Genomic DNA, 23,489 nt, shown 5'->3' with positions numbered 1-23,489 from the left:
GTTGTAAGGATTAAAAGATCAAGTATATATAAGGTATTTAGACCAGTTACGGCACATCACAAGCATTCAATACACACTACCAATAAAAGACCTCTGGTGTTGAATGAAGCTGTGCTGAACTGTTCTGGGGTAAAAACAGGATACGACAACCTCCTCACTGCCTTCTTTCCCCACCCCTCAGACTAGAGAGCGCTCCCCTCCACGGGGACCTGGCACAAATGGATCTGATTTTGCCAGGCAGAGAACTCTGGTCTCTTTTCCTCCCAGCCCACTCCCTCCCAGCTCCTCCCTTTGGTTCTGTTGGCCCCTACTCACACCATGCCTGCGGCTGCACGGTCATTTGACAGGATGTGTCCCGGAGGTCGTCCCTTCCTCTGCCATAAAGAACAGGTGTCAGTGGCCTGACCCTGTGGAAGTCCCCACCCCACTGGCAGGTCCAGGGTCACCTGAAGGAGATGGTTTCCCAACGAGACCAAATGACGCCCTTTCCCCAGCCAGAAAACCAGGAGATGGTTTACCTTTTTGGGAACGGGGCTTCCTCGGTGGGCACACTCCTCTTCTGCCTGCCGGCCACGCTGCAGGAGAAGGGAAAGGAGTCAGTGGGAGGCCAGTGGCCGGGGGTCCCCTGGGGCTGCAGAAGACAGAGCCCCTGGACCACACCCTCCAGCCCCTCCCTGAGCCGGGACTCAGCAGCCCTCCCAGCATGATGCTATTTAGACCTGGTCCCACAAATGGGTGGTCCGTGGAGCCTCCCCTAGGCCACAGAGTTCACCTGCCTCCCATTCTGATCGGTCTCCCCCTCCAAGACCTGAGGACACAGTGACTCTAACCTTTATCCCTGGAAGCTCATGGGTCAATCTGGGTATTACTCTTTCTCCATCTGAAAACAGCAGTTTAGCCTGAAGGGACAAGACCAAGTGTTAACAGTCACTATTTTGGTGGTAATCCTCTCTGCCCCCATTTTTATAGACACAACTTCAAACTGGGTTAAAACTCTTTCATGGTCAGTACAAAGGGACCGTGAGATATGCATACAAATAGATATCTTTTTTAAAAAACTTGAATAATTCATGACCATTGTTGAAAAATTAGAAAAATGTAAATAAGCAAAATGTAAAAAAATCAAATCTGAAACCTCAGTACCCACAGAATACTATTAACATTTCAATGTAAATTCTTCCTCACTCTTTTCCATGTAAACACATGCTATGTATTTTTTCTAACTAAATGCACTGATATTAAACATATTCCTCAGTAAGCTGCCGTTTTTCGCTTAATAAATATTGAGTGCCTAGTGCGTAAGTGCTGGAGACACAGCAGTAAATAGCACAAGCAAGGGCCTTGCTCTGTGGAGCTCATATTCTGTGGGTGATCCGGATGATAAGCAAATAAACAAACATATAAACAAGGTGACTTCGAATCATGAATTTTTCTCTGAGAAGGAAAAACCCTAGCTAGGCAGATGTGATGGAGAATCACCAGAGGGGAGGGCTACTTTGGGTAGGTGGTCAGGGAAGGCCTTGCTGAGAAGGGAGCCTCTGAGCTGAGATGTGAAGAAGGAGCCACGTATAGAAAAGGCTGAGCAGAAGCGTGTTTCTGCCGCAGGAAGGAGTGCAAAAGCCCTAAACTGGGAACAGACGTGGCTCATTTGAAGAAGAGGATGGCCTCTAAGTAATGGGAGAAGGAGAGAGTGGTGAGCGAGGAGCGTGGGGAGGCTGGCAGGGTCTTGCAGGCCTGTGCAGAGTCAGGATCACGTGACCTCTCGGAGCAGCATTTGACAGCCCTGAGAGCGCTCTCCTTCCGGAAACAGTCTTCTACTGGCTCCTGTGGCCACATGCCCTGGTTTTCCTCCTACTTCTCTGGCCACCCTTTTTTTTTTTTTTTTAAATTATAAATTTTAAAAAAATTTTAAAAATTATAAATTAATTTATTTTATTTATTTTCATTTTTGGCTGTGTTGGGTCTCCGTTGCTCCATGTGGGCTTTCTCTAGTTGCGGCGAGAGGGGCTAATCTTCCTTGCGGTGCGCGGGCTTCTCATTGTGGTGGCTTCTCTTGTCGCCGAGCACAGGCTCTAGGCGCATGGGCTTCAACAGTTGTGGCACGCAGGCTCAGTAGCTGTGGCTCACGGGCTCTAGAGCGCAGGCTCAGTAGTTGTGGCACATGGGCTTAGTTGCTCTACGGCATGTGGGATCTTCCCAGACCAGGGATCGAACCCATGTCCCTTGCATTGGCAGGTGGATTCTTAACCACTGCACCACCAAGGAAGCCCTCTGGCCACTCCTTCTTAGCCTTCTTTGCTGGCTCATCCTCCTCAATCTGGTTCTTTTCATTAGATATTCTGTCTGCTCTCATTTATGCTTATGGCTTCAGTTAACACCTATCTCCCTAATTTTCTATCTTCAGTGGTAGCCTCTCCTTTGAGTTCCAGATTTATGTAACAGTCTGCCCCATGTCTACGTGTAGATGTCTCAAATTTGCGAAGTCGAAAACTGAACTCATGATCTTCTCCTCCAAGCTTTGTCCCTTTTCAGTGAAGAGTGCACAAATCTCAGTGTGTAACTTTGCACACATCTGTGTGGTAATTTAATTCAGACCTGTATTGCCTAACTAGGCTGTAGGTTCTATGAGAGCAGGAACCCTGCCTGCTCATTTGCCATGTTAATCCATTCAATCATTCGATAAACAGTGTACACATATTAAGAGTCATATTCTAGGTCTGGGAATACAGTGGTGAATGAGATCAGGCCTCAACTGCTGTAAAGCTCAAGATTTTAGCAGAGGTTGGGGATGGGAGGGAGGTAGAAAATAAACATGTGTACTATTAATAATTTCAGATTGAAATAAATGGCGGAATAAACAAGTAAGGTGATAGAGATTAAATGGAGGTGGAAAGGGAGTAAGATGTCAGTGGGGTGGGGGGCACTACTTTAGATGGTGTGGCCAAGGAAGGCCTCTCTGATGAGGTGATATTTAAGGTAAATCTAAAGAAAAGAAGGAACAAGCTTTGTAAAGAGTTAAGCGTATGCCAGGCAGTGAGAACAGTGTGCCTCTCAGTGAGAAAAGCAAGTGCAAAGGCCCCAAGCCCAGTGTGCTGGAGAAGCAGAAAGGATTCCTATACAGCTAGAATGTAGTCAGTGAGGGGGAGGTGGGATGAGATAAGTTAAAGAAGTATGCAGGAGAGGTCTAGGTAGGGCTCTGTGGGTCATGGTAAGGCATTAGGGTTTATTCTGCCAGCAATGGGAAGTCACTGGAGGGTTTTAAAGAGGAGAGTGACACAATCTGATTCATCTTTAAAAAGATGGGTCTGGCTGCTGTAAGGATGGAGTGGAGGAAGGCAAGAGGGGCAGTAGCTCAGGGCTGAGATATACATTTGGAAATCATCACCAGTTAAACTGGCTTCAAAGCCACAGGACTAGATGAAATCACCTAGAACGAGAGGCAGCCACAGAAGAGATGGGATTTGTGAACAAAGCAAAACAAAGAGCGCTGTTCACCACTCAGCACTACAAGAGTTAAGTCGTAACCCACTGCAAGTAGACAGTGCACCCCGAGAGAAATTCAGGATGAAAAACAGGATGAGGCACTCTGTGCTTTGGATAAACAGGCCCTTAGACAGTTAGATGCATATCTCAGGGAGAATCTCAATGACCCCAGATTCTTGCATCTTCCCATACATAGAAAAGCAGCAAAATCATTAACTTAAGATGTCTGTTCTTTGTCATCAGCAGTAATCTTTCACCAAGACGTATGCTTGACTGCAGCGCCTGCCCCCCCCCCCCCCCAATCATATATAAACCACCTCTTCGGAGCAGTTCCCTCAGAGCCACTGAGAGGCTGTCTCTAGGTACAGTCCTCAGTAAGTCCCTGAATAAAACTTAACTTGCAACTCTTACATTGTGTGTTTGTTGTGTGTTTTTCTGTAAGTCGACAGGTCTGAGGACTGAACTTGGGAATGCGTCAAGTTAGTAGCAGAGAAGAAGAGCTGAGGAAAGTGAGGAGGAGTGACCGATGAGGCTGGAGCAAAGTCAAGGCACTGGAGCCAGGACAGGAGTGTTCCAAGAGACATGAAGTGATCCACTGCGACGAATGCCACCAAGAAGCTGAGCAAGCTGAGCGACATGGAGGTTACTGGTGACCCTGATATAAGAGGGCTTTCTGTGAACTGGTGGGGACTGAAGCCAAAACAAAGTGAGTGAAAGAATGAATGGAATAAACAAAAGAAAAACAAATCAAAGGAAAAGAACCAAACCAAACCCCCCCAAAACAGGGAATTCCCCAGTGGTCCAGTGGTTAGGATCCCGTGCTCTCACTGCCAAGGGCCCTGTTGAATCAGCTGTGCCGCGCGGCTTACGCGGGTGGGGGGGGGATGACAAAAAAAAAACAAATGAAAGAACTAATGGAATGAATGGGAGGTGACAAAGTAGAGTCAGGGATAGCAACCTTTTCTAAAGTCTGGCTATAAAAGGGAACAGAGAAATAGTGTGGCCTCTGAAGGGGACTGTGGGTTCAAGGCCGGTCTGTTTCGTTCTCCATTGTATTCTCAGTGTCCCAGTGAATGAACACACATGTGTATAAACATACGTAGGGGAAAAAATGGTAAACACATCAAAATGTTAATAGAAGTTATTGTTGGCAGTAAGATTATGAGAAATTTTAATTTTCTTCTTTGTAATTTATATTTTCTAATTTTAATATAACACCAGCAGCAAGTAACATTTATTGAGTCTTTGCTACTGATCTAAATGCTTTAAGAGTATTGCCACATTTAATTCTCACAATAATCCTATGAGGTAGAGCCTCTAACTCCACTTTGCAGATGAGAAACCTGACGTTTAGTGAGGTGAGGCAACTTGCCTAAGGTCACACAGCCAGTCAGTGCTGAAGCCAGGACTCAAATCTGCGCAGTCAGAATCAAGAGAAAACTTGCATCCTTAGCTACTATGACACATTGTTCTTAGTGAATGTGTACTACTTGCATAAATAAAACGAAGAAATAACCACAACTACCTTGCAAAACAAAATCAATCAAAAACCCCAAGGCCACGTGCCATAGATAAGATCAGTCATTTCTCCCTAAGAAACAGCTGTAAAGAGGTAGTGAAGAAGATTAGGAAATACCACTGAGATGGGCAAGATGGGGTTTCAAAAGTGAAAACAAGCCAATCAAGTCTTAATCCCACTAAAACCAAGAAATAGTCTAGTCTGATTCTATCAGGTCCAGTCTGAAGAATCTTTTACTGTAAGAAGAAGTTCTGCAGCAGTTTAGACACGGAGCTTCTACGCATCCCGGCCCCCTGAAAGTGAGGCTGTGTTGGGAGGCAGCAATATGCACCACACTGTGAATGTCACTGCCCTGTATTTAGCATCTAGTACGCTTTGTACGTAGCCATTCGGTGTTGGTGGTTTATGTGTATCATCGCATTTAATCCTCACAGCAAAACAGTGGTCTTAGTCCAAAATCTAGACATGAGTAAACTGAGGGTCAGAAAGGTTAAAAGACTTCTTCAAAATTTCTTTCTTTTTTTTTTGGCCGTGCCTCGGGCTTTTGGGACCTTAGTTCCTCGAGCAGGGACTGAACCCAGGCCCTTGGCAGTGAAAGCATGGAGTCCTAACCACTGGACTGTCAGGGAATTCCCCCAAATTTCTTGATTCATCTGGTTTTAAGTTAGACTTTGGGCTTTCTACCTTCCTATGCTCTGATTCCACGTGTTCTGACCACACAGTTACATCAGTACTGGAAGGGGGGAACTGTGGAAGGTGGATGTGGGGACTCAGAAGCCTGGAAAGGTATGAACGTTCAGCGAGTGGAGGTTATGCCCAATTCACTTTAACTCCATCTTCACCTTTCACTGGGACTCCTGAACGGTCTCATAAATTTCCCTTTCCATCTCCATGGCAGATTCCCAAGCTAATCTCCTCATGGCAGCCAGAGTGATCTTGAAAATACAAATTTCATTAGGTAGCTCTTCTGCTTAAAATTCCACACCTATAGCTTGGTTTGCAGTGCTCTGCCATCCTCTCCAATCTCTGAAAACCAACAACACTGGCTTCTTTCTTTCTCCACTCTGCCCTGCCCCTGGGCTCGGCACCCTCTAGTGTACTCTCTCATCACCTCCTATGCTACAGCATTTGTAACAGTTTCTGATTATAGACCTACTGTATGATCACTGCAGTAATGTCAAGGGCTCTGGGAGCAGTGACTATGTTCATATTGCACAGCCCTGCTGGGGCCTGGCAAACAGTAGGCCCTCAACACATATTAGGTGAAGAAATAAATTCAAGAAAGCATTTCAGGATGCAAATGAGAGTGAAGGTTTTATCAATTTAATATTGATTCAGCTCAAACTTATAAGATTAGTGTTAGCAAACTGCCCTGTTTTATTATCAGCACATGTCACAACTGATTATAACATATTACAGTCCCAGAGTGAGTTAATGAAATGGCCTCCTATGAATTTGATTAGCTTAAATTTAATAGTCTATGAGAACCAGATCAGCTTTCACTGCCCTCACAGGATGGAGTTTTGCTTTTTCAAAGCTGAGGTCTAGGCCCTGGTCTTGCTCATTTCTGAGGCTGTGCCTGAGTAGCTAGTCAGCCAACCTCCCGGAAGATGTTACTCTCTCATCGCACGATAATTACCCTCATGGTACTGACCTCAAGCCTGCCCTTGTGGCTATGGTTATGAAGAAATTTCCATTTCTGACAGCTAATGGTTCCACAGTCAAGCACAGAATCTGGGTGATGCTGACAATTCCTATTAATAACAGCAGCTGACACATGCAAACTGTTCACTACTATCTTGAGGACACAGCCATTTCTAGACCTGATGTCATGACTCCTGACCACTTTGAGAGGCAGGGAGGCAGAAAGGGTGACAGTTCTCATGATACCAAAAGGGGCTGCGATTACTTGAAGGATCAAATCAGCAAAAGCACTTGCAGAGGCGAGCCAGACCTTAGCTATTCTCTCTCTCGCTTGTTCCAAGCCACAATTTCTTCATCTTTAAACTAGGGATGGAAACATGCCTTCTGTACAGGTTTCTTCTGAGATGTAAATGAATTAACGCAGGTGAAAGCATCTACCATGGTAGCTGGCCTCTAGTAGCTACCTCCCTTCCCTTCTGTCAGCAAAGCTCTAAGCCCTATCTAGATGTAAGTAGCTCGCCGGGTATCCCTCCAAATACTACTGATGATGGGACCACATTTCTTTGCTGAGCCCTGAGGGCTAAACCTTGTGCCTACATCTCTTTTCCTCTTTGATCTCACCTGCTCCAGGCAGCTCCGACAGGCCTCCTGGATCAGCTGCTCTGCATCCACTTCTTCCCCGACGTTGTCGCGTACGTTCAGTGCGGCCTTCTGGAAGAACTAGGGAGAGGTACAATAGAAGACAAGGTCAGAAGTCCTGCTAATCTGCATCAATTTGAAGGGAACAGAATATAAAACAGAAGCTTTCCTCCTACCCTCAGAAAGAAAGGAAAGGTGATAATGAACACGGCTTTGAGATCAGCCAGACTTAGATTCACATCCCAGGCTCTGCTTCCCCACTCTATACGCTCTTAAGGAGGAGAACCATCATGGAGGTGCTGTAAAACTCCTCTGGCAAAGCAATAAAGCTATTCTTTTTTTTTTTGGCTGTGCCACATGGCTTGCGGTATCCCTGATCAGGGATTGAACCTATGCCCTCAGCAGCAACGACTTTTTAGAAGTGTTCAGATCATGAACTCCGCTCAAAACTCTCCAAAAGCCTCTATTTTACTTGCAATAAAACCCAAAGTCCTGTCGACTGGAAAGAAAATGCACAACCTGAAAGTTGAGAGTTATATTTTATTCAGTGGACAAAACTGAGGACTTAAGCCTGGGACACAGCATCTCAGACAGCTCTGAGGGACTACTCCAAAGAGGCAAGTGGGGGGACCCAGGATATATAGGAGTTTTCGCAACAAAGACCACGGAGTCGGAACATCAAAAGATTACTCTTAAATAAAGAAAACCAGACATCTCAAATTAAGGAATTTAGCACTTTCCTATGCATGGGAAGATGCAAGAGTCCGGGCTCAATGAAATTATTCCTTTGATATGCACCTCAGCTATCTGGGACCAGGATCCTGTGCTTTCTCATCCTGAGTCTCCTCAAGGTGCACGGTCAGGGGTGGCTGCAGCAGTTGACCGCTAGATGGCGGGCATCCTGTTTCTATCCTGAGTTCCCTCATGGCTCAACATCAGGGTGGCTGTAATGTGATGGCTTGATGGCTGCAACATCCTTTATTTCCTGATGTGGCAAGCAATAAATTTCATTCACAGTCCTCACCACAGCTTTAAAGTTCCGCCTGAGCTGAGTCTGTTACCTGTCTGGTCACCTCTCCTTCTCCTTTCCTTCCGGCTCTGCTGGCTCCAGCCACTCTGTTGCTTTGAATGTGCCAAGCATGCTTCTGCCTCAGGTCCTTTGCCCTTGTTCCCTCTGCCTGGGTTGCTTTCCCTCCAGGTATCTGCACAACTTGTTCTTTCCTCACTTTATTTGGGTCTCTGCTCAAATGTCCTCTTATCAGAGGGCTTTCCTAGCCACAAGCTATGAAATAGCATCCTTGTTCCCTATCGGTCACTCTCTTCCTGTTCTCTCTGGCATTCCCTGACAAAGTACACATTTATTTAAAGAGGGTAAGGACACTGTCCATTTTATTCACTGCTACATCCCTAAGTGCCTAGCATAGTGCTTGCATTATGGTAGGTGCTCAGTAAATACTTTTTGAATGAATGAATAAACACAAGAGAGAAGGTTTAGGAAGAAAAACAAGAGTTCAGTCCTGGGCTTCCCTGGTGGTGCAGTGGTTGAGAGTCCGCCTGCCAATGCAGGGGACACGGGTTCGTGCCCCGGTCTGGGAGGATCCCACATGCCGTGGAGCGGCTGGTCCCGTGAGCCATGGCCGCTGAGCCTGCGCGTCCAGAGCCTGTGCTCCGCAATGGGAGAGGCCACAACAGTGAGAGGCCCGCGTACCGCAAAAAAAAAAAAAAAAAAAGAGTTCAGTCCTGAATATGCTGGGATTGAAGTATCCATGGGACATCCAGGTAGAGCCATGTATAAGTTTATTAATAGATCTTGAAAAGAATTTTAAATAGTAATAATGATGATATTATTAAACAAGTAATAAAAACACCTGCATTCCAAGCACAATGCTAAGCATATTACACTTAAGTCACTTCATCCTCACAACAGCTTGGCCAAATGTAACGGAGCAGGACCCTGTGGGGCCTTCCCGGGGGCAGACCCCTCCCTCATATCCTCTGCTTTAGCTCCTCCCTCAAGTACCTAGATAACAGTATCTGATGCACATTTCCTGAATTGTCTTATAGATGCTAAATCCACCACCAAAGGGAAGAAATGAACTACCTGATGAATATGAGCACATAGCCCCAGAGCCTAAGGATTAATAATGTTAACCCCTGTGACACCACCGTTACCTCACCATCAACCAATCAGAGAATTGTGCACGAGCTGATCACAGACCCTGGGATGCCCCTCCCTCACTCTGCCTTTAAAAATGCTTTGCTGAGGGGGCTTCCCTGGTGGCGCAGTGGTTGAGAGTCTGACTGCCGATGCAGGGGACACGGGTTCGTGCCCCGGTCTGGGAGGATCCCGCATGCCGCGGAGCGGCTGGGCCCATGAGCCATGGCCGCTGAGCCTGCGCGTCCCGAGCCTGTGCTCTGCAACGGGAGAGGCCACGGCAGTGAGAGGCCCGCATACCGCAAAAGAAAAAAAAAAAAGCTTTGCTAAACCCATCGGGGACTTTGGGTGTTTTGAGCACTAGCTGTCCTGGACTCCTTGCTTGGTGCCCTGCAATAAACGCTGTACTTTCCTTCACCACAACCCAGGGACAGTAGATTGGCTTCACTGCACGTGGGCAAGCAGTAAGACCCGAGTTTGGTTTGGTAACAAGAAGAGGAATTCAAATTACCCCCAAAGAGGAAAAACATTCTTCGGGGGTTCAGAATTGGAAAACTTTTGATTATCTGTGTGTACTAGAAAGAGAGACTGTGATGCAGGCAAGGACTGCCCATGAGTCTTTATTCCTGTTAATTTTTTATCTTTGTGTCCTTCTCACCTTCATGTACTTGTTGAAGACAGTCTGGATCTCCTCATTGATGCTAGGCTGCAAGACAGCTCGGAGGAGATCCATGGAGATGGCAGGATCTGTGAAACTGCATTCAGGAAAGAGACACAGTCAGGAGGCATGTCCCAAACATATCCTTTCCTACTCTGCCCAGCCAATTATTGAGATAGGACCCTTTAATGACAATAACATATGGCTTTTACAGAAAACTAGCCACGTGCCCAGGTGCTCTGCAAACCACATAGATGCAGGACTTTATTTCATACTCATAACTCTATGGAATGGCATTATTTTTAAAGTGTTATAGAGGTATAATACTTAACACAGAAAAAGTCTATACACTTTAACAAACAGTTTTAGTGAACATCCTTTTAATCGCTACTCAGGTCAAGAAACATATATAACCAGCATCCCAAAGACCCATCTTGTGCTCTCTCCCTTCCCTGAGATGGATACTATTAGCCCCACATTTTTTTAACTTCCATGCTATCCTGCCTCTTTGGAGCCTTCAAACGCAGAGCCTGTGAATGTTAGGGGCCTTGGGCACTGTTGAATCAACATGCCCCCTCTTTTGAGTTCAGAAGGGAAATGACTTGCTCAAGGTCACACAGAGTTACAGAATCTGAATCTCCTCTTTCTATTGGCCGATGATCTCTTTCTCAGCTCTGTGCAGTGGGGACCCAAAAGCTGCCTCCCAAGCCAGTGCCTGGGAGAGGAAGTCCCACCCAAGGCCAGCCTTACCTTGTTGTCATCTGTGAGCGGCGGCCCCTCCGCTGTACCTGCCGGTGCTTTATCATTATGTTCCAAGGGTTCTGTGGAGACCAAGGGAGCAGATGTCACCGAGGTCCGTGACGCTGGGGTGGAGGTTGAGGGTGGGTATTAAGTTATACCTAGACATCCCTGCTTCTCAGGTGCTTTCACCGTCTCTCCCCGCTTGGGGTAGGGGGGAGGGCAGTGGTTGGAAGGTCCTACCAGGGAAGAGGAACCGAGATAAAAGCTTCCTGCCCCCAAATCCCAACCCCACTTTTTCAGGAACGGGTGGAGGAAAGGAATCAGCGTCCACCGAGGGGCTACTCTGTGCCAGATGAGGCGCTGGGCGCTTTACCCGCATTTATATCCTTTCCCACAACAACTTTACGAGGCAGGGCTTAATCATCTCCATTTTCGAGAAGAGAAAACTGGCGCTCAGGGGCTTGGCAGGGCCGGCCTACGTCACCTAGCTGGGGGGGCGGCACCAGAATATGAAGCCGGGTCGTCGGACTTCGATAACCACAACCCCTCGGCAGCACCAGCCGCCTCGTTCTCTCGCCCACGGGCCAGGGTCCCGGGAGCCCGAGGCCCTGTCGGGCCCAAGCCCAGGCCTGGCCGCGGCTTCCCCGGGGACGCCCTCACCGTGAGAACCAGCTGCCCCGCTGCGCCCGCGTCTCCCAGCTCGGGTCCGCCCCGCTCTGCCCCGCCGGGTCCCCGCGGCTGCTCAGCGTCTCCAGTGGCCCCCATGGCGCCCCCGGTATCCACAAGTTCAGCCCGACTCTGTCACCGGCTGAAAAGTCTCTCTGTGACGTCATTGGAGCGCGCCGCCTGCAGTCTCCGGAAGCGCGACGCAGCGAGCGGCAGGGTTACCAGGGAAACCGAGCCGCCGCGTCTCGCCGGGTCCCAGACGCTTAGAGGCCCTGTGGTAGGTTGACCAGGCTCCCTCTCGGGAGCGGCCGCCCCTCGGGTGTAAACTGTGGGTGTTCAGTCACGGATCTTTCTCTGGCCGGACCAAGACCCGTGGAGAAGTGCGGGTCAGGAGGAGGGGAGCAGGTTTCCTCGGGCTGGTGTTGGGGAGCGGAGGGCAGCGTTTGGTACCGAGGCGCCTGCAGTTGTCTCTGGAAAACTAGATTTTAATATGCCTGGCACTCAGCCCCCGGAATTGGATGGGCCCAATGCGAGGACCCCGAAACCCAGCAAGAGGGGGTCTGGCCCATGCCATCCCACTCACCCAGTGGTCTCTCCAGGCCTTGACCCCAGGGATTGCCTCTTGGCGTCTGAATGAAGATTCTGGGCTTCTCTCCCAGATGCGTGATACTGGGATGGGCTGGGGATGCAGGGATTTAACAGCTGTGGAGTTCCCCAGAGCCCCTTTAGCTCTGCATTAGAGGTAAGACGTCCATGAATAGAATTGGATCTACTTATGGGTGGTAGATAAAATTACTTTTATCAGGTCGTAATACGGGGTAGTAGAAGGTGCATGAGTTTTGCAGTTAGAAAGATCTGAGTTCAAATCCATTATGATATGGTGGTTAACACTGACTATGGGATTGGACTGCTTACCTTTGTTCTGCTACTTATTAGCTGTGACCCACATTTCTTTCTGTGCCTCAGTTTCCCCATCTGTAGAATGGGGATAATAGTACCTAACTCATAGGGTTGCAATGAGAATTAAGTGAGTTAATTCATGTAAAGTACTTAGAACCTTGGCAGTAGTAAACCCTCAAACAATGTTATGTCATTACTATTATTAAATTCCAGCAGCTACCACTTACTAGCTTAATGACCTTGGCTAATTTTCCCTCTGAACTAGTTTTCTTACTTCTGCAAGATTATTGTGAGGCATAAAATAAATAATGTGTATAAAACACATGTTAGGTCATCAATAAATGTTAATTATCTCCACGCTCCAATATCAGCCTTAAAACAATAAGGCAACTTTCTGGCACCAAACTCTTTGTCCCTATTAAGGAGGTTTTTACCCTTTAACCTTATTAGGCTAAGCAATGCCAATAGGTATTGCTGTTAGGTATCATGGTTGACCAAAGGAATAGATTAAAAAAAATAAAAAGAAATATAGGAAGAAGAGATAAAGAAAGGGAGTATATATGACCTAGGTTACTACTTGAGTCATAGCAGCTGTTCTTTTGGGTTTTGTTGACTAACCTTCATATAGTCCAATAATACCCTGTATGGGCTAGAGGGACCAAGATTTAGGTTTTTGGTGCATTTATATTAGTTCTGAACAAATCTAAACACTGCTTTTCTGTAGTTTTTGGATAGTTTCTAAGCAGTCTGTTCCATTCTCTGTTTTCTAGGTTGCTAGGATGGACAGGAGCCACAGTGCATTTTATTAGCTTTGGTTCTTTTCTTTAGTTGTGTCTCTAGTCCTTTCCTCTCTCATTACAGCTGTAGCTGTGTCCTTCCAAAACCCTCTAAGGCTCTCTTTGATCCTTTATCCAGTGGCCATCCCTCCATTTCCTCAGCTGCCCATTAGATTCCTCATCATTGTCCAGGGATGTTGTGTATACTGCAGAGTTTGATCATTCCCATCACGTGTGTCTTTTGGTAGTGCCAGGAATTTTCCCACACACCAGCAACCAGTCACTTTTCTTCTTGTCTGGAGAAGACATCGTTGGGGATTATTGCGAAAGGGAAAACTTTGTGGCTGGCCTTAGACCAATCCCCTAGTCTTGCCCTTCCCTCGGTTGATGTATTGATACAAGGCAAGGTGTACACGTCTGGCCTGAACTGAGTTCTCATCTCTACCCTCAGCATCATCATCATGTCGAGCTGCCTCTTCCTCCTGAAGGCACTTCTTGCTCTTGGGTCTGTGGCATCCTGGGTGACTGCAGGAGAGCATGGTGAGCTATCATTTGGGATCCCTGGCTAACAGCAATAGAAAACGACTAGAGAAGTCATCCCCTGCCTCCTCCCAGAGTGAGGGTCCTCATCTGGGGAGATGGTCTTCTCTGTAGAACAGAACTGGACGCATAGATTCTTGGGACAGCCAGGATAGGTCTTCCTGGCTTTCTCTGTCCTCTCTGGAGATAGCACTTCCAGTCTGGCTTACTAGAGGTTCTAGCTTTTCCCGAGGGCTCTCACCCTAGGGTGAGAATAGGATCGCCCCAAGCTTTCTGTCTCTCTCTCTCTGCAGAGTGGCTGGTCCATGTGTGGTGCTGGGTGCATGTTAGCAGCTGTGTGGGAGAAGGGGAAAGTGGTTGCAGAAATATTTTGTTTTGAATTTATTTATTTATTTAATTTATTTATTTTTGGCTGCGTTGGATCTTCATTGCTGCGCGTGGGCTTTCTCTAGTTGCGGCGAGCAGGGTCTACTCTTCCTTGCGGTGCACGGGCTTCTCACTGTAGTGGCTTCTCTTGCTGCGGAGCACGGGCTCTAGGCTCGCGGGCTCAGTAGTTGTGGCTTGCGGGCTCTAGAGCGCCGGCTCAGTAGTTGTGGCGCATGGGCTTAGTTGCTCTGCGGCATGTGGGATCTTCCCGGACCAGGGATCGAACCTGTGTCCCCTGCATTGGCAGGCGGATTCTTAACCACTGTGCAACCAGGGAAGCCCCAGAAATATTTTTGACAGGAATCTTGGAGAGACTAAAAGTCCCCGAAGTACATTTGGCTTCCATTCCCTGTTTCTTGAGGCCTCGCCAGTTGCCCCAATCTCAAGTGATAACTTTTGCAGTGAAAGAAGGAAAATGCCCTCGCGATAAGACCCCATGCAAAGAGCCATACCGGGAGGATGAATCCTGTCTGGCTAGGCAGAAGCACTGCAGCGCAGGCTGTGGTCGGCTCTGTCGAGCAGGCACCCCTAAGGGTATGTTGGCTTGAGAGGCGAAATCCGAGTCTCCTTTCCGATCTTGCCTCTGGGCTAGATAGAGCCAGAGAGCTTCCTATCTCCTCGGTTGGCTCTTGAAATTTAGCTCACCTCTTTTTTCCCCTTTTGGGGGGTCTCTTCTCCTTTAATCACTCGTGTCCCCAGTTCTTTGCCTTCTGTCAGGAGAGAACAGGCCATTGATTATCTGCATCTTATACTTTGAACTCAGGGTTCCTGTTAAGGCTGGCCTCCTTCCAGCCAAACCTCCCCAGGTAGCAGGCCCCTTCCCTGTACCCAGTGGCGTTGTCTGCGCCTGGCTGCAGCAGCTCCCTTGGGCAGCCTGCCCGTAAGGGAGAATAGAGTGTTGTACTCTTTGCCAGGACTCTGGAGGGCCAGCTCTGGAACCAGAGCCTGGGAATCTGTCTCACGCGGGTCACTCACTGTCAACTTGTCAGGCCTGGTACAATCTTCGCAGTGTTTGAAGGTGATGGCTGAATTGCGGGGGCTGAGGGTGAGGCCGGCCGCCAGGCGAGGCAGCTTGGTGAGCTGCCCTGGGCCCTGGCCAGCCCAGATGGGGCTTCCTCTTTCCTTGGAGCTTGGCCGGTTAGAGTAGTGATCTCTCTGCACCTCTCCCAGAGCCCACTGGCTGAGTGGGGTTCCTCGTCTGGTGGGAAGGAATATTTCTGCTGGGATATTAGCTAACTACTTTTTCCTGGAGGAGGGCTGGCCCACTCACCCAGCAGGACTCGTTGCTACAGCCCACTGCACAGGGAATTCCCCTTCCTGGGCTATGAATAATCTCTACTTTCATTAAGCTCTGATTTGCCAGAAGCTTACCATAGCCTGTCCTGTCTGTTTGGTAACTTGGAGGAATGTCAGGGTGTCTGAGGGCACAGGACAGACCCTGGGACCTGCTCCCCTGAGGCAGTTCGGGTCTGAGCATGGGTCTGAACCGGGCTCCTCTGCTTGCTGGCTCTGTGGCCTTGGACAAGTCCTTTCATCTCTTTGAACCTCATTTTTATCATCCTTAAAATGGAGATAAGGGTATTTATCTCATAGAGTGATAATGCAGTGTCCATTTGGGCTGCTATAACAGAATACCATAGACTGGGTGGCTTATAGACAACAAAAATTTATTTCTTACGATTCTGGAGGCTGGGAAGTCCAAGATCAAGGTCCAGCAGGTTCAGTGTCTGGGAGGGCCTGCTTCCTGGTTTGTAGCCTGCCGTCTTTTTGCTGTGACCTCACGTGGCAGAAGGGCAGTAAGGGCCACTAGTATTCATGAGGGCTCCAGTCTCCTGGCTTAATCACCTCCCAAAGACCCCACTTCCAAATACCCTCACTTTGGAGATTAGGTTTCAAAATATGAATTTTCGGAGAATAAAAATATTCAGTCTACAGCATGCAGTTGAGAAGAAATGCACATAAGAAACTTGTACAAAACCTGCCAGATAATACCTGACAGCTCACATAGTTATGCCCAGCACCTTGCTGTTCAGGTTCCCTCCCAACTATCTGAGGTCTGGCTTGTCTATTCACTTGCTCACTTATAAATGGATTCAATACATATTGAGTGTCTACCCTACCTGGCATTTGGGCATCCTGGGGTAAGCATGGTAGCCACGGCCCTTGCTCTCATGGAGCTCACCCTCTGATGTGAGACACAGTAAATAATCATAAACGAGCAAGAATAACCACCAGTCGTGATGAGTGCAATGAAGGGAAAGAAAAGAGAGGGAAAGAGGAGGTGTCATTTTAAGTTGGAGAACGAGAAGGAGCTGGCCATTGGGTGGAGTGCTATGAAGAGGGAACTGCAGGGGCAAAAGCAGTGGAGTAGGGCAGGGCTTACTATTTTTTTTTTTTAACATCTTTATTGGGGTATAATTGCTTTACAATGGTGTGTTAGTTTCTGCTTTATAACAAAGTGAATCAGTCATACATAAACATATGTTCCCATATGTCTTCCCTCTTGCGTCTAGGGCTTACTATTTTAAGGAGGGGAAAGGTCAGTGTGGCTGGAGGAAAGAGATGGTGAAGGAAGGTGGTTCCAGTTGAGGCAGAGTCCAGACTTTGGGGGAGTCTCCGGGGCCTCTGTCTAAGGCTTTATTGTAAGTGCAATGGGAGGCCTTTAAAGGGGGCTATAAAAGCAGGAGAGGCCTGATCCGCTTTTCATTTTAAAAAGGCTACTCTGCTGGTGTCTGAAGAATGGATGGGGCGAATGTAGAAGATGGCAGGCCAGTTGAGAGGCCAATATGCCAGGCTGGGTTGGGGGTGATCATGGCTCAGACCAGGGTGGTGACAGTGCAGACCTGGAAGAGTGGCAGACTTGAAGTACTTTTTTTTTTTTTTTTTTACGGTACGTGGGCCTCTCACTGTTGTGGTCTCTCCCGTTGCAGAGCACAGGCTCCGGACGCGCAGGCTCAGCGGCCACAGCTCGCGGGCCCAGCCGCTCCGCGGCATGTGGGATCTTCCCGGACCAGGGCACGAACCCACGTCCCCTGCATCGGCAGGCGGACTCTCAACAACTGCGCCACCAGGGAAGCCCTTGAAGTACTTTTGAGGGTGAAGCTGACAGGCCCGGGGAAAGAAGTTAGCAGATGTGGGTGTTGAGGAAAAGGAAGTGTCAAAAAGGGTGGTGAGTGTCTGGCTGGAGCTGTTGGGTGATGGTGGTGGTCTTTACTGAGAAGGGGACAACTTTGGGAGGAGGAGGAGGAGGTTTTGGAGTGAAGATTCAGATTATGGCCTAAGAGTTGTCCCCTCTGGCTCCCTTATGGCCTGCCTTCCACTGCATGAAAGTTGAACCCTCCTGATCCCCCGTGACCCTCTGTTTTGCTTATTATGACATGTGTATTATTATTATTTTTAAAAAACATTTATTTATTTATTTACTTATTTATTTCGTTGTGTTGGGTCTTAGTCGTGGCTGGCGGGCTGCTTAGTTGTGGCTTGCTGGATCCTTAGTTGTGGCATGCAAACTCTTAGTTGCGGCATGCATGTGGGATCTAGTTCCCAGACCAGGGGTCAAACCGGGGCCCCCTGCACTGGGAGTGTGGAGTCTTTTTAAATAAATTTATTTATTATTTATTTATTTATTTTTGGCTGCATTGGGTCTTCGTTGCTGCATGCGGGCTTTCTCTAGTTGTGGCGAGCGGGGGCTACTCTTCCTTGTGGTGCGCGGGCTTCTCATTGCAGTGGCTTCTCTTGTTGCGGAGTGCGGGCTCTAGAGCGCAGGCTCAGTAGTTGTGGCGTGTGGACTTAGTTGCTCCGTGGCATGTGGGATCTTCCTGGACCAGGGCTCAAACTCGCATCCCCTTCATTGGCAGGCAGATTCTTAACCACTGAGCTACCAGGGAAGCCCTGGAGCACAGAGTCATAACCACTGCGCCACCAGGGAAGTCCCACGACATGTACATTGTATCCTTCGTATGCATTGATGGCATGGGCTCCCTGTGTGTTTGGGTCCCCTTTTTCTAAAACCTCACTGCTGGTTGTACAGCTAAGAGTTGACACAGCAGGCCCAAGACTGATATTCTCAGAAAGGCCTGCTCACAAGATTGGCCTTGGTGGGCTTCTGGGAATTTGGATTTTGAGACGGTTCCTGCCACCGTAACTAATAAGAGTGGTATGAGCTAGGCAGAGAGCACCCATGTGACCAGACCGCAGGAAGAACCCTAAGCCTCCAGTGAGCTTCCCTGGTAGATACCACTTCACATGTACCGTCACAATTCCATACTGGAGGAATGAAGTCATCCTGTGTGACTCCCCTGGGAGAGGACTCTTGGAAGCTTGCGCCTGGCTTCCTCTGGACTTCACCTCATGCACCTCTTCCCTTTGATGATTTTGCTTTGTATTTTTGTGCTGTCGTAAATCATGGCCATGGGTACAACTGTATGCTGAGTCCTGTGAGTCCTAGAGAATCACCAAAACTAGGAGTGGTCTTGGGGGTTCCAGACACACTAGTTTATTTATAAGTTTTCCTAACCCCTAAAACTGTCTACCACTGGGTCTTTTGGCAGAACTGAGCTGAGTCCCAGTGCTTGGTGATTTGGTTTTGGGTGATCGTTGCGGAGTGCAGGGGATCACCGTGATGTGGGTTAAAGGGCAGTGGACCTAGTGTCAGAGCTGGGGGTTTGGGACCCAATTCTGTGGCCATTGACCTCAGGCCAATCCTTCCCGCTTCTGGGTGTCTGTCTATTTACAAGAGAAGAGGAGTAGGTTTGAAGGCTCAGAGGGCCCTTCTTGGCTTAAGAAGTTTTGAAATTTATTTTCTGCCAGCAGCTGGCATTCTTCCCTAGTGGAAGGTTGGAACTGGGGCAACGGTAAAGACTAAGTGTGAGTACTTCCTAGGCTTCAGCTTTTTATTCTACTTTTCTGGTGATAGCTTGGGATCTTGGGATAGGGGCATATCTGGAGGCTAGGGATGACCATCCCCGTTCTGGCTCTCATTCCTATTTCTCATCCTGATTCCTGCTAAGATACCTGTGAGGTGACTGGAAACCATGCGTTATGAGGAACTGAGCTTACCTAGCCTGGCAAAGCTAAGACAGTGAAAGGCAGAGGATGGCTAAAGAGATGGCATGAGCCATGTTTTTGCCAGGTGTCTGGGGATAGGAAAAGGACCAATGGATAGAAACAGATTTCGGTTGAGTATAAAGAAGGACTTCCTTATACCTAAGGCTGTCTAGCTTAAGTATAAGGATGGCGTAGTCTGGCTTGGAGCTATTGAAGCCCCCTTAATTCCCGCTGTTCAAGCTGAGAGTAGGGGATTGTTTGGCAGGGATTCAAGCATCAGATGGGGCATTAGACTGGGTGGCTCTGCTGGGCACTGGTCCGAGGGGATGTGCTGTGACCCTCAGGGCTTCAGCCTATCTTCCTAAGTGTCCCTTCATTGCTTCTAATATTTGACAAAACCCCAGGGACCTCAAGGAAGCCTGGCCTGGGAGAGGGTAGGGCTTTGGTCTCTATGCCTGGTCCTGAGGATAAGGGCAGAGGTAGCAGGGTCCTCCTGGCACTGGTTACTTCAGAGTTGGGCCCGGAAAAATGGTGATATCTGGAAAGTGTGGTATTCTAGGCCTCCACTCTAGGGCACACGGTGACTTGGTGAGTTTATGTTGCTGTGTTTTTCCCAACCAGGGAGATTTATTTTATGCGCAGCCTTCTCCACCGTGGGGTAAAAGGCTTTGTTCCTTGTTAAATGGATTTTAGTGTTTGTCAGACAGGTGGGGAGGCGTGGGGAGATACATCTGGTGGTTACAGTGACCATATTTTCTGAATAAAATATATCAAGACACATAATTGTGACACAAGCGGACAATGGCAAAAAATACTTGAAATAGGGGCTATTCCGGAAAATCCTAGGATGCCAGGTTATTATATCTTGATTGTTTAGCTGCATGTATTCTCTTGGAGTCCAACACTTGCTTTTTCCATCATGTCAGAGTTCCCAGAGCCAGCTGTGTCCAATCGTATGTACATGTTCGTTCTCAGAGGCACTGGGCCAGTCCTGTCTCGGTTTTCTACAAAGCTTGAATTGCCTATCATTTTCCCCTCCATTTAAAAAACTTGAAATAAACACTGAGAGGAATGAGTCATGGTGAGTGGGTTTGGTTTGGATGTGACTTCTTGGGTGTGCCTGCCCCCGTGGACCTGGCCTGTTGCCCACATGTCTTAAGGATGGTGTAGTAGAAAGAGTGCTTCACTGCAAACCGAGAGGCTGAGTTTTGTCCTGCTTTGCCGCTGACTCACTCTGCAGTTCTGGGCCAACCCCTTCTCTTCTCTGAGTTTCATTGTCTTCTTAGGGGCTGTGAAAGGGCACATCAAGAATGTGTTTGGCTACATGAAGCAGAAAATGAAACCAACAGGGATTCTTCTTTCTCACATAACAAGAAGTCCTGAAGTCAGCGCCAGGGCTGGTGTGGTGACTCCACGATGAAACAATTTCTCTGTCTCTCCTTTGCAATTCTTGACTTTGTCTTCATACTGGGTGCCTCCTGGTTGCAAGAAGGCTGCTCTGATTCCTTGTCTGTCTTTGGACTGGAAGAAGAAAGAAATGAGAGGGCAGTTTGACAGCTGTATTCTCTGAACCAACAATGCAATAGTTTTCCCAGCTTATATCTTAGTTTGTGGTCACCCCTAGTTACAAGGGAATATGGGGGAAGCAAATCATTTTAGCTGACTGGGCTCACTGCCTCTCAGAACAAGCCTGGGGTTCTATTCACAAATGCTTCAGTTATTTATTGCCACCTAACAAACGATCCCCAAACTTAGCGACGTAACGCAGTGCATTCTTTTTTTTTTTTTTTCCCCCAAAGCCCCAATCCTGAAGTCATCAACATTAACACAGTGCATTCTTTCTCACAGTTGTGTGGCTTTGTGGGTTGGCTGGGCTTGGCCGGGCAGTTCTTATACCCAGTGGCACAGCTGAGGTCCTTCATGCAGCTGGGAGCTCCCTGGCAAGTTCCACTGTGGCTGGAATGTCCAGGATGGCCTCTCCTCCTCCAGGTTCTCTCTCCGGAGGCGTCGCACTATCCCGCAGCCTAGCCCAAGCTGCTTTGCAGCACGGTGGGTGGTTTCCAAGAGGGAGTGTTCAAGCCCCAGTACGCAAGTGTTGCTCAAGCCTCTGCTTGCATCATACTTGGCTGGTGTCCTGTTGGTCAAAGCAAGTCACCCAGTCGAGCCCAGAGACGGTATGGGAGGGGGCTACCCAAGAGCACGTATTCCAGCAGCCAGCAGTGTTGATGTCGACCACAGTAAGCAAGGAGGGAGGATGAATATGGGGGTAGCAGCTAGTGCATTTGCCACAATGTGTTGGACCTCAACAGTGCTTTTCAGTCTGTGAGTCTGGATAGCTATTTAGTATTTTGTGGTCAGCATTAAAAAAAAAAAAAGAAATAGAATATAAAGTATCAGCATTGCATATACATGTATGCACATAAATATGTACATTTTACACATAAATAGGTATAAAGTACACACGGGACTCAATGGAAAATGTATTTTGTACTCAGAGTCCCAATAAAAATAACTGGAAACACTGGGCTTGAACACCTCTGGGCCCCAGTGCTCTGATTTTATGGCAGGGTTTGGCGGTGAATGTCCTGCAGACCCCCTTCCGTGTGAAGAGCTGTGTGATGGGGACGCATCCTGTCCTCAGGGACATAAGTGCTGCAGCACTGGCTGTGGCCATGCCTGCCATGGAGACATTAAGGGAGGTATGTTGGCTCTTTGGGGAAGACTTGAGTGCTCCTGGGGTCCCAGGGTTGGCTTGGGAGGGAGCCATCTGTGGCCTTCTTCTCTTTCTCTTCGTGGGAGGAGTCAGAGTTCTCATCTTTCCAGTCCTCCTAGCCCTTCAACCCAAAGCAGCCCTCCTCCAAGGACCAAGGGGCCCATGTTGGCATTGAAAGAACTAGAGGAAGGCAGTGGGTGTTAGTAGGAAGCCCAAGCATAGGGGGAGAGGGTGGTGCTCTCGGAGCCTTGCTCCTTCTGCATCCCACCCTGCCCCAGCCCCAAACCCACAGAGGTATCAAGTCCCAAGGTACCTCTAGAGAACTTCCTGTGGGACACCATTTGGAAATCATTAGTCCAGATGCTCTCTTGGGGCCCTGCAGGGGCTCGGATCCTTGAACTTCAAGGTTTTCCAGCCAGATCTTTGGTTAAGATCTAGTTAGAATCAGGGATGGATTCATCTGGAGCCTCTAAGTCCCAGATGGGAACTTGGAGTCATTGCAGCCAACCCTCCTGTCTCTATACCTATGCCTGTTTATCCCACAGGGCGGGGTGGCGACTGTCCAAACATTTTGGTGGGCCTGTGCATTGTCAGCTGCATGGCGGATGAGAACTGCCCAGCTGGGGAAAAGTGCTGCAAGTCAGGCTGTGGCCGTTTCTGTGTCCCGCCAATCCTGCCACCCCAGCTGGCCCTGAACCCCAACCGGACCATCAGGTCTAATTTTGAATTAGGTGAGTACGGCCCATTGTTATCAGTAACAATGGCCTTAACTGCTATGTACAGAGCACTGGCTTAGGTGCTGGGTGGGGACTCCAGAAGGGCAAGACAGTTTTTGCCCTGGAGAGTCTAGTTGGAGAGAAAGATTCTATGTCACAGATCAGAACCCTTGTATAGGCAGTATGCACGTATAGGTGATGAGAGTAAGTGTGGCTGCTTGGGAAGGTCCTTCTCCTAGAAGTAGGGTTTGATCTGGGCCCTAAAGCCTAGGCAGGATGTGACCAAGGGAGGAGAGCCCAGAGAACATGCTGCACGCGTGGTCTGGTGACGGTCAGCAAAGGCACAGAGGGGGTAATGTATGTGACGTGTTTGGGGAGCTGGGATGGGGGTGGTGAGAGAGTGTGTAAGGGAACAGACAGGCTGTTTTTTGAACAGGAAATGTAAGGTTGGTCAATGAATGATAAGAGTCTTCAATGCCAGTTTAGACTGGATTGTCTGGGAAGCAGGGAGCTATGTAAGGCCTTTGAGAGCAATCTTTGCCAAACTTCTCCAGGGTGGAAGGGAAAAAACATTTTGAGGAGCTGGAGCCAGGAGGGCACAGTTGTGACCTGATGTTTCTTCTACTTGCAGAGAGCCCGGTGCCGTAGCTGTCCTGATGTGTCCTGAGTTTCTTTGGTGACTCCAGGGGGCTTGTCCTGGTAGCCAGGAGAGGATGATGTCCTGGGGCTTGTGACACCCCCAGGGACTTTCATTGCCCTCTCTGCTCTGTTTCTGTTCTTGCTGCTGCCCTGACCGTAGGAAACCCAGCCCTGGGCTTGGAAAGTGGGTGTGTGGTGCTTCTTTTCCCCAATAAAGGCTGATGCTGA

General features: G+C 48.4%; 2 protein-coding genes across 9 annotated transcripts in view; one reads left to right on the top strand and one right to left on the bottom strand.

Moving 5' to 3' along the window:
- The window catches only part of DNTTIP1 (deoxynucleotidyltransferase terminal interacting protein 1), a 21,186-nt gene extending 9,546 nt beyond the window's left edge, over nt 1-11,640 (bottom strand). Inside the window, exons 1-7 of one of the 2 annotated variants that reach the window (XM_019943936.3) lie at nt 11,500-11,640; nt 10,849-10,961; nt 10,099-10,195; nt 7,268-7,366; nt 831-899; nt 519-575; nt 316-374 (exon numbers count right to left, since the gene is read on the bottom strand). In XM_019943936.3, the coding sequence (XP_019799495.1) occupies nt 316-374; nt 519-575; nt 831-899; nt 7,268-7,366; nt 10,099-10,195; nt 10,849-10,904 (437 nt within the window). In that variant the 5' untranslated portion in view covers nt 10,905-10,961; nt 11,500-11,640. The remainder of the gene's footprint in view (nt 1-315; nt 375-518; nt 576-830; nt 900-7,267; nt 7,367-10,098; nt 10,196-10,848; nt 10,962-11,499) is intronic. The other variant, XM_004319094.4, reaches the window with a different exon arrangement.
- On the top strand, nt 11,588-23,489 carry WFDC3 (WAP four-disulfide core domain 3). 7 transcript variants are annotated; one of them, XM_019943937.3, is made up of 6 exons: nt 11,603-11,782; nt 13,633-13,721; nt 21,183-21,430; nt 21,761-21,892; nt 22,452-22,637; nt 23,254-23,489. In XM_019943937.3, exons 1-6 carry the CDS (start codon nt 11,603-11,605, stop codon nt 23,268-23,270), a joined length of 852 nt encoding a protein of 283 aa, XP_019799496.1. In that variant the 3' UTR covers nt 23,271-23,489. The 7 variants fall into 7 exon arrangements, with proteins under 7 accessions (XP_073649146.1, XP_019799496.1, XP_019799498.2 ...); XM_019943939.3 differs by having other exon boundaries at nt 11,693-11,782; nt 21,742-21,892; XM_019943938.3 differs by lacking the exon at nt 11,603-11,782 and adding an exon at nt 11,811-12,247.

Source organism: Tursiops truncatus, chromosome 15 (genome assembly GCF_011762595.2).
Source record: "Tursiops truncatus isolate mTurTru1 chromosome 15, mTurTru1.mat.Y, whole genome shotgun sequence".
Classification (NCBI taxonomy): domain Eukaryota; kingdom Metazoa; phylum Chordata; class Mammalia; order Artiodactyla; family Delphinidae; genus Tursiops; species Tursiops truncatus.
Note: the sequence above shows the minus strand (reverse complement) of the source record. Positions and strands in the feature narration are given on the sequence as shown.